This window comes from Trichosurus vulpecula, chromosome 7 (genome assembly GCF_011100635.1).
Source record: "Trichosurus vulpecula isolate mTriVul1 chromosome 7, mTriVul1.pri, whole genome shotgun sequence".
In the NCBI taxonomy this organism is placed as follows: domain Eukaryota; kingdom Metazoa; phylum Chordata; class Mammalia; order Diprotodontia; family Phalangeridae; genus Trichosurus; species Trichosurus vulpecula.
The window spans coordinates 49,792,960-49,807,240 of record NC_050579.1 but is presented as its reverse complement, the minus strand read 5'-3'; the positions used below and the strand labels follow the sequence as shown (position 1 = coordinate 49,807,240).

The window sequence follows — 14,281 nt, the reverse complement described above, 5'->3', positions numbered from 1 at the left end:
TTCTCATTTAACCTACTCAATCAAAGCTCCAAAGCTTGCTAAAACCTGCCTCTTTACTGCCTGACTTTGGCTGATGTTTATTCCTGGCTTAAATTCCCTATTCCCTCCTTTGGGAATGTCTCCTCCATCCTGTCCCCCAACATACTATATTCCAGCTTCTCCATCTAACCATTTTTCAGTGCCAACATTGTCTTCCCTGCTTCACAAATTCTTCCTGAACTACTCCAGCCCACTGATCTTTCTTTTCCCATCTAGAGAGCTGACAGAATTTGCTATTTTAGAATATAGTTTTCTTGACTATTTGTTTTTATATCACCTTAGTTTTTAAATATAACTCTCCTCTTGTGAAGAAGAAAAAGGAGAGATAAAAGTTGCTTAGAAAAGCCATTCAACCAATCAAATGGGCCTATAGTATTTACAATATTCCACACCATTAGTGTGGACCCACCTCTGCAAATAAGGGAGGGAGACAGGCTCACTCAACTCTTCTCTGGGGCTAAGTTTGGTCACTGTCATTACAGAGTGTTCAGTGTCATTTTCTTGTGGGTTTCTTTTTCCTGTACATTGTTGTAATCACTGGGTCCTGTTGCCGTGATTCTGCATACTTTATGCTTGAGATCTTAGAGGTCTTCCTATTCCTCTATAAAATTTTTATACTCCTAATTTCTTAGAGAACATCAATATTCTATTACATTCTTGTATCACTGTTTGATTAGCCATTTCTGAATCAGTGGACATCTGTTCTGTTTCTAGTTCTTTGATACCACACAAAAATCTACTATGATTGTTTTGGTGTCTAGGAGACCTTTCTGTCTTTGACTTTCAAGAGATATATGCTTAGCCTCTACCACCTCGGCATGCTCCCCATCCTCTCCTCTTTTGCCCCACTCTCAGAGCATAAGGGGACCCTTTCCTTGACAACTTCTCTACTTGTTCCTTTGATCCACCCCTTGCCATCTTCTCCCGACCCTATTTTTACAGGATTGTGCCACATTCTTGTGTTTATCCTGGCCTTGCTTTCATGGCATTGCTTTACACAATCAAAGTTAGCTGGTGAGTTCTTTGTTCATCTGCCTAGCGATAACAGTTAGCATTTATGTCATGCTTTAAGACTGCAAAGTGTTTTATCTTCGTAACAACCCAAGGAGGTAGGCACGATTACCATCATCCCTATTTTGTAGATGTGGAAACTGAAGACGTTCTGTGACTTGCCCAGGTCACGCAGCTATGAATGTGAGTAGGGCATGCTAAGTGTCCACACTAAGTCTTGCACCAACATAGTGATGCCCCAGGGGTGGAGGAGGGGGCTGCCAGGCTCCCTCAGGAGGGGTGAACTGGCCCTGGTCAGGGATGGGGCAGGTTCAAGTTCCTGTGCTGATCAGCAGTGGAGTTGGGTCCATGAGACACTCCTGCACTTCCAGCCTGGGTGAAATAAGGAGACCTAATCTCCTGGAAAATAACATAAACATAATTCTGAGAAGGAGTCCAATACACCAAACTAACAGTGGGATCTATAACACAAGAGGTTAAGAACCCCTGTTATAATTGCTAATATTCACAACCTAGGCGTCATTCTCAACTCTGCCCTCTCTCACCTCCCATATAAAATCGGTTGCCACATCTTACCTATCCTTACCATCGATTGTGTCCATTTCCATCTCTCTCCTTATACTGTAGCCCCCCTAATCCAGGCTTGGACCCACCTCTTGCCTGAAGTATTGCAATAGCCTCCTAACTACACTGCGTGCATGCAACCTCTCTTCTGCAGGCCACCTTTCACACAGCTGCTAAACTGATATTGTTAAAGCCCAGGCTTCAACAGTCACTTCCCTGCTACAGAATTTTAGTAGTTCCCTATAGCCTCTGGAATAAAACACAAACCCTTTTCATCGTCACCTATAAAGCCCTTTCAATCTGGATCCAGCTTCCCTACCCAGGTTCATTATACTCTCACTCAGTACTCTACCTGCTAACCAAACTGGCCCACTTGCTCTTCCCTGTACACAATAGTCTGGCTCCTGGTTCTCTGCTTTGGCCCAAGCTCCTCTCTCCCCCCTCTCCTGTTGTGCTCTTCATCATCATCTCCACCTCTTAGAACCCCTGGACTGCTTTTACTGCCCCTGCCCCAGTCAATGTATATTTATTTGTCCAAATCCTGTATTTACTTATCTTTGACTATGATGCACCACCCCAGTGGAAGCTAAGTGTCTTCAGGACAGGGATTGTCTGCTTTTTTATTCCATTTCTCAGCAAGAAGTCATAGGCGGTAACATGTTGCAGGCTACTGATAACTACCATGCATCTGTCCCATTGTCCTCTAGACCATCTTCTGAGATCTTGGTCATCCATGGTTCACAGTCTTACAGCATCACTGAGAAAATACTCATGTTCAAGAGATAGACTTCAGGGGCAAGGGGCAGGGAGCAGCTTGAGATCACTGAAAACGCTATGTAATTTCCTAGGTTTTGACTGAGCTCAATCTTCCCCTATGTCATTTTGGGCTCACCTCACTATTTATTTCCAGTACCTGTCCAAGATAAATCCATATATAGATGTACTAACCCAATGGCCTGCCCAACCAGCTACCTACGACAAACTGGGCAATAAGCATTTTTCACTCATTTTGTTTTCCTAGTGTGCGGATGACTAAACCAACCCTCTTTTCCCCAAGATACAGCTCAAATGCCACCTTCCATATGAAGTTTTTCGTGATCTCTTCAATAGCTATCGACTGCCCTCCCTAATCATCTTTTATTTAGTTCTTTTGTACATATTTATTCTACATATACAGGTGTCTGTTGTCTTCTCCTATGGAATATAAGCTTCTTGAGAATGGAGATGATTTTACTGTTTGTATTTGTATCCTCAGTACCTAGTATGATAACTGAGCACATAGGAGACATTTAATAAATGTTTATTGATTAACAGACTGAAAGTGATGGTTCTTGAGTCAGAAGACTCGGGCTCAAATTCCACGACTGTTGCTTACTACTTGTATGACACTGGGAAAATAACTGACCTTCCCTGGAGCTCGTCCCCTAATTTGTGGAATGCAGGGAGTGGACTAGATGGCCTCTGAGGTCCCTTCCAGCTCTGTACCCACAGTCCTCTAAATTAGGATAACCCTGAGCTAAGAATGATTTCTTCATTTTTAAATACAACAGAATTTTTTTAAAAATGTAAGAACAAATAGGCAACAGGCCAGATTTGGCCCTTAGCTCATAGTTTGCCAATTCCTCCTATAAAATCTCAATACACGCTCTAATAATACTCTGTGATCTCATTTCAGTGTGAAGGCAAACACAGGAGGAGATAAGGAGATCTACCTTGGGGGAAAAAAGAAAGATCAAGAAATGAAGGAGGGCAAAGGCTTGTACACTATTCACAAACATATCAGACTGCCCAGGATGACTACTTCAAGAAAGATGTCAAAAAACGATGGGTGTGGTGAACACCAAAAAGATGTCATCAAAACTGAAAATGACTTGTTTGAGGCTTAAAGCCATTGTGGCCTTCACTCATCACGCTTCTGTATAATGAGGGGGTTGGCTCCTTCCAGTTCTAACACTGATTCCTCAGTCAAGAGGCCAGGGAGCAGTTGGAGGAGGATAGAACCCTTTATGCTGGAAGGAGACAACTTCTCTGGGACAGTGGGATACAATTACATTTGTATACTGGCAATGACTCGTGAAGACTTTTGAGTTACGCTTTGTATCTTAAAATTACATATGTAAGAATCAAGTTCTCAGTTCTGCAGACACGAGACATGAATCAGGTCAATGAAAGCCAGTACAGATGCCTTCCATAACCCTATTTCCTCATGCATGCAAATGCATGCATACCTTTGTAGAGGGGGTAGAAGCAAAGAAGAATGAAGGGCAGTTTTGATTTTATTCTGAAAAAGAAAAATGGTCTAAATAGTGGGGTGCATCACATGAACAGGAAATTTTTTAAAAAATTTAAGTTCATTACCAAAAAAAAGATTCAAAGAAGCTTAAATTTGAGTAGAGGAGTTTATCTTATCTTTGAAACCAGGTATTTATTTAAATGGCAGGAGAACAATAGTGGCTACTCTAAGAGCTATATCTTCAGAATCAAAGCTCGGCTCAAGCTATCACAACCCAAGGGAGCAACCCCTAATCCAACGAGTCCAGTCTTAGGAATCGTACTCTTTATAAGACCGTAGCCCAGTCCTAGGCTCTGCAGAGGGTGCTGCAAGACAATTTACCTACCTTACCCACCTCACCTGGGTCCTGAAAATATTTTATGTATTGTGTACCAAAAAATCATCCTTGGGTACAGACCTGGCATGCACAGGAGAACCTCTCCTTCCCATTAGAAAAGGGTTCCATACCATTCTGAGGTACCTAGCCTGAACCCATGCCTTTCCTAATCCATGGGGAATGCCTCAAATTGACCTGTTCCTTCAACAGATCCCTTGACCTAGTGAAGTTAGCTGTAGTTAGGGAGGAAAATGGGATTCTGGAGTAGAGATCTTGGTTTGAATCCTCGATCTGTAACGTAATCCCTGAGAAGCCTTGAACAAGAAGCTTATCTTCTCTGGGCTTTAGCCTCCTCATCTATAAAATGAAAAGGCTGAACTAATTGATCTCCAAGGCCCCTTCAAGCTTTATGATGCTATACAATCTCTCAAGTATTGGAAAGGTATTCTCCAGTATCTCTCTTTCTAAAAACAGGGATATGATAGGACAGAAAAAAGAATCCAACCTTCTTGTCTAATACTCTGATGACTGGTCAGATTTTGAAAATGAGGAAAAGAAAACTCACAACAGATAAGAAACACTTGTTACATCCTGCTACTGCATAAAGAACGGGGATAACATTTTATCTTGTATATATGCTGTTTGTACATAGCTTTTTGCATGTTGTCTCACCCATAAGAATGTGAGCTCCTTGAGGGCAGGGATTGATTTTTGCCTTTTTTTTTTTATCCCCAGGGCTTAGCACAATGCCTGACACATAATGAATGCTTGTTGATAACAAGGGATTATGAAGAAATACCACGTTTCTCATGACAAAATCCCTCTTCTGAGAACCCTGCTTGTCTTTGGAGGCTGAAATATGGAATCATTATTGGCAAGTGACACTAATACCTGGGGGACAGAAGTGTAACTTTAGGGCCTGGCAAGGATGGATATCTGCATAATGAGACAGTATGAGCTTACCCAACCATGTCTACAGTAAATCATAAACAGATGTGGCAACATCTGTTATTTTTTTTTTAAGAAAGGGGAGGGGGCATATTCAGAACCTCAGTCAAGAAAGACTAGGCCAGACTATGAAATTCCAGGTAGTGGTTCTTGCCAGTCTTGCCGAGATCCTTCTCTCTTTATTGTTAATTAATTAGTTGCTCTTAGTGCCTGTGCATTTGTGCAGGCTGGTTACCCCATGCCTGGAATGCTCTCTTTCCTCTCGTTCCCTTCAAGGCTCAGCTCAGACCCCATTTCTTTAAAGTGGTATTTTCTGATTTTCTGAGTTATTGGTGTTCTTACTGACTCCCACTGTCCCCACATCATTATGTATTGATTTTGCATACATAGCTTGTATTTACCTTTCTGAAGACATTGTAAGCCCCCAGTAGACTACCTTCATTTTCGGGTTTTTGTGTCCCCAGGTAATAAGGGCCTTGCAGTACATGGCCCGTGGGCACTGAAGAAATACTTGTGGGTTAATTATCCTGTACAGTTTGGTAACTAATTATATTTTACTTAGCATTTTAACACAAAATGTTCTGGACTGGTTTCTACTTGTTTCACAGATGCATAACTAAACTCTTTATGGATGGTGTCCCAGAATGAGAGTCTAATAACCTGGGTTCCAGTCTGAGTTCTGCCCCTAACTTGTTGGGTAAAAGAGGAAGGTGGGAGGACAAACAGAGTAAATTTCACCTTTAAGATCCTTTCTGGTTTTTAAATCCTATGGTTGTAGCAAACTGCATCATATGCTTTTTGGTACATCCACAGGACTTGGCATAATGCCAGACATGTCATAGATGTTCAATAAATACTTCTCTTTCTCACTGACTTTGGGTCAATGCACCCTCCCATTACCATTCTCAAATTCTTGAGAATTCACTATTTTTATGGTTTCCCATATTTTTGTACTGGGATTTCTTCATTTTAGTGGCTCTACAAATAAAGCCTTCATCACAGAATAAAAAGATAATCATAAAAGATACCTAAAATATTTTCTACTCTAAACAACCAGCTTCACTAAGGAACCCATTCTTTGTCCCCTATTTGATTCCCTCTGTAGATCAAGAAAATCTGAATTACTAAGGGTGAGTCAGAGTCCCTGTACTTAGGTGGAAATATAATTCTTAGGTTACAATCAATATTGAAACAGTCCCTATATGCCTATGGATATGCATCTATCATTATGTCTAATCACCTGGACATTTCCAGAATAGAAGCAAGGGAACTCTTCACTAGTACAGCTTGGGTTACACTGTAATATGAACCAGCATGGTCATTGGGGCTTAATCATATTATCAACTCAAAGCTATTAACTATTCCATATTCAAAGGACTAAAATTGTCCCCTATTGCCTCTACTGAAGAACCATTTCTATCGGCCTTTGTTAATGGTCATTCCAAAAGACATGACATACAAAGTATTATTCATTTTTAGTATTCCTACTTACAGAATGGTTAGATGTCATCCCACACTATTAAGACTACAATGGACTCAACAAAGAGGTTATTAACAGGATTGCTTTTAATTTCTACATCAATGTTGACCCAGTGATCTTTAAACAAGTATTAATTCATTTTTTGTAATCCCAACCATGTGAGGAGAGTAAGTTTTAAGCACTGTGGGAGTTTTTCAGTTGAAGAAACTGAGGCACAAAAAAATGTAGTCATTTGTTCAAGGCCACATAGGGAATCAATGTTGACATTTTTATTAATAAGTGATTGAATAATAATTAGTGAGGCAGCAAAGTGGCATAAAGGCTAGAGCACTAGACTTGAAGTCAGGAAAACCTGAGTTCAAATCTTACCCATGACACTTACTTACTAGCTGTATGACCCTGGGAAAGTCACCTAATTGCTGTCTGCCTCAGTTTCATCATCTGAACAATGGGAATAGTAACAGTGCTTACTTCCCAGGGTTGTTGTGAGGATCCAACGAGATGCTATTTATACAGGGCTTAGTAAATCTTACAGAGTTATATAAATGTGATCGGTTTAGTATTAATACTGGGAAGCTGGATTGAGACAGCTCAATTTATTTCAGTTCAGGACTGAGTATTCTCTAATTTAATTTCTACTAACTCAGAATGCATACGAACTAATGCCTAGATGAGAAAATAATTCAAGCCTCTAATCCCTTTTAGCAACATGTCCCATGCAACTGCAGTGTTTATTCTCACCTTTATTAGAAAAAAGCAACACTGAACGCTCTAGTCTTCTTAAAGATGGCTGACAGAACAGACAAGATTGTATGATCTGACTCCCCACCCCTGACTTACTTGTATAACAGAATGTCTGCAGCCTGAAGTACCGGGTACGTGAACAGACCCACTGTCCCCTCTTGTTTCAGGCTAGCATTCTTCGTCTGTGAGGAAGAACAAAAGGGGAAACAAAGTTCAGACACCCAGCTAATTGTACTATTGAACTATGGGCATTTTCAAGCCCAGGGAAAGATCAGAGGAGCGAGAATAAGGAGACTTGGATTCTAGTCCCAACTCTGTTACGTGCTCTCTGTGTGACCTTGGGCAGAGCACGTAATCATTCTGAAATGCAGCTATTCCATTGGTGAAAATGGGCATAATAAAGTGTCCTGCCTATTTTACATGCTTCTAGTTCAAGGAGCCAAGGAGATGCGAATGAAAATTCTTTGTAAATTCTGGAGTGCAATACAAATGCAAGGAATTCATTCCTTCATTCATTCAATGAGGATTTATTAACCAACTATAGTGTGCCAAGCACCAGAGACACAAAACCCAAAATGAAGCTCTTTCTTGCCTTTAAGGAGTTTATATTCTATTGCAGGGAAACAACACACACTTGCATAAGCAAATACAAAACCTATAAAGCCCATAGAGGATACAGGGGAGGACGTGGATGAGAACATAGGATGTTTGATCTTCCATAAGAGAAAGTAGCCATGCTGATAGGATCCCAGATACACGGACATATTGAAGGAGAAATGCCTTATGGGGTAATGCGCCGAGGGATGGTGAGGACTGATGAGAAATACTGAAAAGGAGGGCTGGAGAGTAAAAAAGTGGCAAGTGCCATCTCAGAATTATCGAGGGGGAAGGCACTCTGATCTGAGATGATGAGAACCACGCTGCCCTCGGGGCTTCAGAGCATCACCATTTTGTTTCTGCCCAGGGACATGGAAAGAATTGGCAACCCTGCCTCTTAATTAAGCAATGGCGCTTCAACATATTATTTGTTTTTTTCTGTGTAGTTTCTGTTTGGGGGCACTGGTTTCAGAGGAAATTGTGGCAGCCCTGAAAGGTGGAAAGATGCCTGCCAATGAAATCACTGTTGACACAGTTGTAGTTCTATAATTTTAGGCTATCATATTGCAAAAATAAATGGAAGTAAAGTGCTGTGAATTATCCCAACTTAACTTACTTAGTCGAGCTTCCTCGAGAAAGGATAGCCTTCATTTTACTGCGGATTTGAACTATTGCCTGAACCCATCTTGTTTAAATGTTACATAAAAATGTTATTTCCCTTCTCCCCACAATGAACACATTCTTGCCTTGCCATCAATTAGTTCTGGTGGGGATGGAACACAGATTCCAAGGGCAGTGGATCCAGACTATTAATCATAATAGGGAGGGTTCAAGGTCATTAGCAACTTAAACAAAAAACTGACTCTGGGCCATCCATTCTGAGGTTCAGAGTAAGAGAAACCATAGATTCATAGAATTTCGAAGCTTGAAGGGCCTTGAGAGTCTAACTACATTATTTCAACCGTGGGCTGGAGACATTAGGTGACACGCCAGTTACTAACTTGCCAAAGTTAGCACAGCTAGTTAGATGAGCTAGAAGCCAACGTTCTTGTGATATGGTGAGACAGGCCAATTTAGTGGGTATAACAGAAGAACATAGAAAAGAAAAACTTCCATAATGATGGCATTTAAGCTCATTTTGTGTTTCCTGCTTTGAAAACATTTACCTTCCACTGGGGTAAATTTTGTAACCGTGGCATCCTGACCAGACATCCAAGGATCCAATTCAGTTCTGAGTGCTCTGGCACCTAAAGAAATGAGAAATTACATTATAAATATATTGTAAATATTTTAACGTATACAAAATAACAAGATAATGGTAATCAAGTGTTATCTCCAAATCCCTAGAATACTCAATAATTGATAGTTCAGGGAAGAAAAAGAGGCTTGTTTTTTTAAAATATTTTTATTTTTTACTATTACATCTAAATGCTAGAGAAAGGTGCTGGAATGAAAACCACGGAAACTTGAGCCATTTGGTCTAGGAATCAGTCAGAAAAATAGCAGAGATGGTGATCCCCACCCTTAAGGAATATTTCTTTTCCATAGCTTTTTTTTTCTTTTCACTGTGGCCTCTCCTACTCCCCAAAACTAGAAAGAGGGCCAACTCAGGCTGTAAAGTCTCTGAGCCTTGTGAGGTGGGCCCCAGTCAACCAGGGAACGGGTTGGGAGCTCCTCCAAATTATTTCCCCAAATTTACTGAACTTATGAGGGGGTTCTGGTCAAAAGAGTTTGTTAAAAGCTGGAAACAAAGCTGGGGGTGACTCTTGGGTCCAGGACAAATTCCTTCTGATGCTCTAGAGTTTTATTTAGGGCAGGGCATCCCATCCCCAGCCCTTGGGATTCTCAGTCCTTCATTAACTGCAGCTTCTTCTTATCCATGTGATTGCCTTAAAAAGCAGAGATTGCTTCCAACTCTGAAAAGTGACACCAAATGTGTTCTTTGTGGGTTTTGTGAAGTGAACAGAGAGAAATGACATTGCCCCAGCTCAGGCTTGTTTCACTAAGGAGGATTCACCATCTGGAGTAGGAGGGTTTCTTTCTCTTTTTTCCCCCTACTAGCCACAGAGAAAGAAGGTTGTTTTTCACTTGTTTGACAAGGACTCCCTCAAAAAGCTCTGCAAGTCACCGAGCTGCCTCCATCACCTTCCTTCCAAGGCAGCATTTGGGTTTCATTGAGGGTGGAGGCTTTGACAACAGTGTCTGCAAATTGCTAACTGCTGCTGTAAACAAACATCTGTCAGATTAAAATCGTGCCCTTGGCTATAGCAAAATATACTCCCATTACAAATTAATAAAATAAGAGCTCTACTTGCTATGGGGTGCAGAGGCAGTAGGGAGGGAGGAGTCGCTTTTTCTTTAATTAGTTGGGTTGAAGGAATGAAAATATGGACAAACAAGCATGAAAATATGGGGAAAACCAAGAGCATTTCCTCCTTCTTGCCTAGATATGATGCTGTATCGATGAATTGCAAAAAGCCACCACTGTATCTCAATGAAGTCAAGTGTTTTCCTTGGAGAAACCTTATATTTGAACATATGGAATGAAAGTCATTTAATATTTTGTGGGGGATTCTCTTGGGGCTGCCAAAACAGGGGAAATCAACTTAATTCAAATAATAGTCATAAAGAAAAGTGGGCAAAAGGTCAAAGACAACTTTTTTCTCATCTTGTTTTTCATAACTGTTTTAGAATAATAACATATGATAAGGCTTGGTTCCTTTGCTCACTTTACATCTGATACAAAACTATAACTAGATTTCTATCACAGGTGAATGTGAAATTTTGCTATCTGAATAGAATATTTGCTGAAATATGTTGTAATAACAAGGAAAATAACAATAGAACTTATTACACAGAACCAATATAAATGATTTTGTGATAAAGTACCAAAACTATTTTAGATAGGGGAAAATGAAGGCATGGAGTTGACAAAGTGACTTGCTGGACATCCATATGGCAAATTAAATGAATTGATTGGATTATAATCAAAGATTTCTGATCCTATCATCCTAAAAACTTTGGGATCTTGGAACCTTCATAAAAACAAAATCTGCATTTGGCCAAATTATGGGATATTATTTGGGGACGAGTATCCTCCAATTTTTTTTAATACAGTATATGGTATTTAGTATTTAATATGGTATTTAGTTTAGCAGATTGGGCATGAGCAAACTAACAATTTGAAAAGTAAACATAAAATAGTTGCAGCACATTAGATATAAGGAACTGGTTAGGCCAGAGGTGGAGAACCTGTGGCCTTGAGGCCACATGTGGCCCTCTAGATCCTTAAGTGCGGCCATTTGACTGAATCCAAATTTTACAGAATCTGGATTGGATTCAGTCAAAAGGCTGCACTTAAGGATCTAGAAGGCCACATGTGGCCTAAAGGTCGAAGGTTCCCACCCCTGGGCTAGGCAATACAACACAAAAGATGCTATCAATGAAATGTACAACCAGAAAAAAAAAAAGATGGATTACTCACATAGTGGAGAGAAAGATATGACCAATGGATGACCCATAAATTCCACTGGTAGCCATGCAAATTAAGAGATTTAGTGGAGAGTCTTCAGTGTGGAAGTGGATCCTGCAGGGTGCAATTAGGAGTATATAGACTAGATCTATGAAGTATAGGCAATTTTGGATGGCTTACAACTGGACCCCTGGAGAGAGAACTCACACTGATGAGAATATAGATCCATCCAAGTACCAAGGTGAAGTGTTAGTTTGAACTGGGAACAAAAGGACAACTAATGATATTTGTGTAGTGTCTGCCCCCTCAGTGCCTCACTTACGTCATGACAGAAAATCTGCACATAATGACAGTTTGCATTGTAATCTTTGAAATCAATTATGACTCTGTAGCTTGTAGCTGATTCTTACACTAGACACAGCCTCTGCCAATGCCAATGGCTCATAATCACAAACAGGCTGATCTCTAGGTGAAAACAGGAGGTGGGGGGCAGGGAATATGGCAACCTAAGAAGCATATCCAACAAAATCATTGGCTCTGATGCAGAGCCAAAGGTTTCCCAGAGTTCAAGGAATGCAGATCTTCTAGTTCCAAGGACAGTTTTGTGAATAAGAATTAAGAAAATTTAGAATGTGAGAAGATGCTGAAAAGAGGCAATTGGGCTGAAGAGGAAAAGAGATCCGTCCCCAAACACCTGGGAAGAGCAAAAGAAACCCAACATTGGGTCTTCGATGCTGTATCAGATGATGCTAAAAGATACAGCTGCCGGGGATCAATCAAACCCATTCAAGCAATCACCTAAGGCATTAAAACCTGGATGGGAGCCCTAAGATACTTTCTTGTCTCCCAGGACTTGTCTATTTCCTATGTAAATATTATCTTCCCAGGAAGTATTTCCTGCAGCTTGGCTAAGGATACTTGGAAAACTATTCAGACACACAAATTCCCATTTATCACTTAAAAACGAGCAATTTCATGCTGAGTTATTTTCACTAGACTCATCATCCCCATGACAAATCTCCTTAGCAGGAACCTTGTTCTGGGATCTGATTTTAATTAAAAGGCTCTTGTATCAACTGATAAACTCTCACACCGAATATATCTACTGTTTTTAATTGGCTCACTGCTGCTTGGTTTTGCCAATGTTTATCATCTTTTGTGCACACTTGGATTTCCTCAGACTTTCCTCCAAGTCCAGCATACTGCCAAAGTTCTTGCACAGTCAACAGCCTTCATCTGCTTTACTCCTAACTCTCTGCTATAGGATTTGTCTTTTCTTGTGTCTTTTCTTCTTCTATGGATCTAAAAAATCCAGTATAATCAGTTCAGTTACCTGCATTACCATAACAGAATTTCATGGTGGATAATTAAAAATGGCAGACTGAATCTGATAATGAATGAACTTATATTTTTGCCATTTAACTTGACTTTGGAATCTATTTTTACTTTTACATTTGTATAGTATAAGAATAACAATATCCAACATTTATGGATGCCAGGCACTGTGCTTGCTAAATGCTTTACAATTATAATCCCATTTGATCCTCACAACAACCCTGGGAGGTAGGGCTATTATCATCCCTATTTTAGGTGTAAGGCAAACAGAGATTAAGTGACTTGCCCTGTGTCACACAGCTAATAAGTGTCAGAGGCCAGAATTAAACTAAGGTCTTCCTGACTCCAGGCCTAGTGTTCTATCCACCGCACCACCTGTCTCTCAGGAGTATTTCTGATGTTCCTGGGAATTGAAGTAAAACAAAAAATAATGTAGTCCTATTGCTGGATCATAGAACTTGAGTTGAGTAGACCTTGGAGGCTATGTAGTCCAATTCCCTCAGTTGTCAGATGGAGAAACTGAGGCCCAGGCGTGGCAAATAATTTGCCAAAAGTCACACAGCTAACAAGTGTCAGAGTCAGGAACTGAACTGAGATCTTTTGACTCCAAATCCAGCACTCTTTCCACGGCATGGTGCTGAAGTTAGAAGATGATGAGAGGCCGTGCATTTCCCTATACTAAGCTTCGTTTAAATTATTTCTGAAATCCACTACCCGTGAAAAAGTAAAATGTCCTCTAAGCCGATTCGAAGAACCAAGTTAATCAGATTTTTTTGCTTCACACCTGGGATAGCATTAGTAATTAAGTGCTTTGGTTTAAAAGGATTTCCACTCTGTGCAATGGAATGTGCGAGCAGCAGAACCTTAGAAATCAACAGAGCCAATAACTAAGCCATCAACTTTAGGTGCTATCAAAAAAAAAAAGGAAAACAAAATTTGCTGGCTTACTGATGATCTTCCAGGTAAGGCTATTGCTCTTTGGTCAAAAATGAATGTTCCAAAGGCAGGATCAACCTACTTGTGGAATACATAGTTCCATAAAAGTTGTAAATAGTCTGCTATGTTAAAAGTTTGATTGAATGACACATTTCCATGCTCTTTTCTTTTACAATCCTGTGAAACAGACGATGAAAATATTAATGTTTCCTGCCTAACAAACTGGTACGTAAATGTAATGGAATATTATCCCACAGTAAGAAATGATAAATATGCATAATCCAGAGAAGCGTAGAAAGACTGATGCCAAGTGGGCAGAGCCATAAAAATAATGTCTATGTCTACAACAACATAAATGAAAAGAATACCAGAAACAATACAAAACAAAATAAAAATAAACAAAAAAGAAATCGAAAGCTCTGTAACAGGCTCACTGTGTAATAATCAGGCACAGTCCCGAGAATGAAAGGAGAAAGGGCCACCTTTGTAGAGATGGGAGCCTATGGGTGTGGGCTCTGTCTGTACTATGAGGCAGAGTTAAGTTAG

General features: G+C 40.2%; 1 protein-coding gene across 1 annotated transcript in view; it reads right to left on the bottom strand.

The window, feature by feature from the left end:
• WARS2 (tryptophanyl tRNA synthetase 2, mitochondrial) overlaps positions 1-14,281 on the bottom strand; it is an 81,068-nt gene that overhangs the window by 18,814 nt on the left and 47,973 nt on the right. The window contains exons 3-4 of the mRNA XM_036769320.1: positions 9,159-9,239; positions 7,492-7,577 (exon numbers count right to left, since the gene is read on the bottom strand). Coding sequence (XP_036625215.1) covers positions 7,492-7,577; positions 9,159-9,239 — 167 coding nt within the window. The remainder of the gene's footprint in view (positions 1-7,491; positions 7,578-9,158; positions 9,240-14,281) is intronic.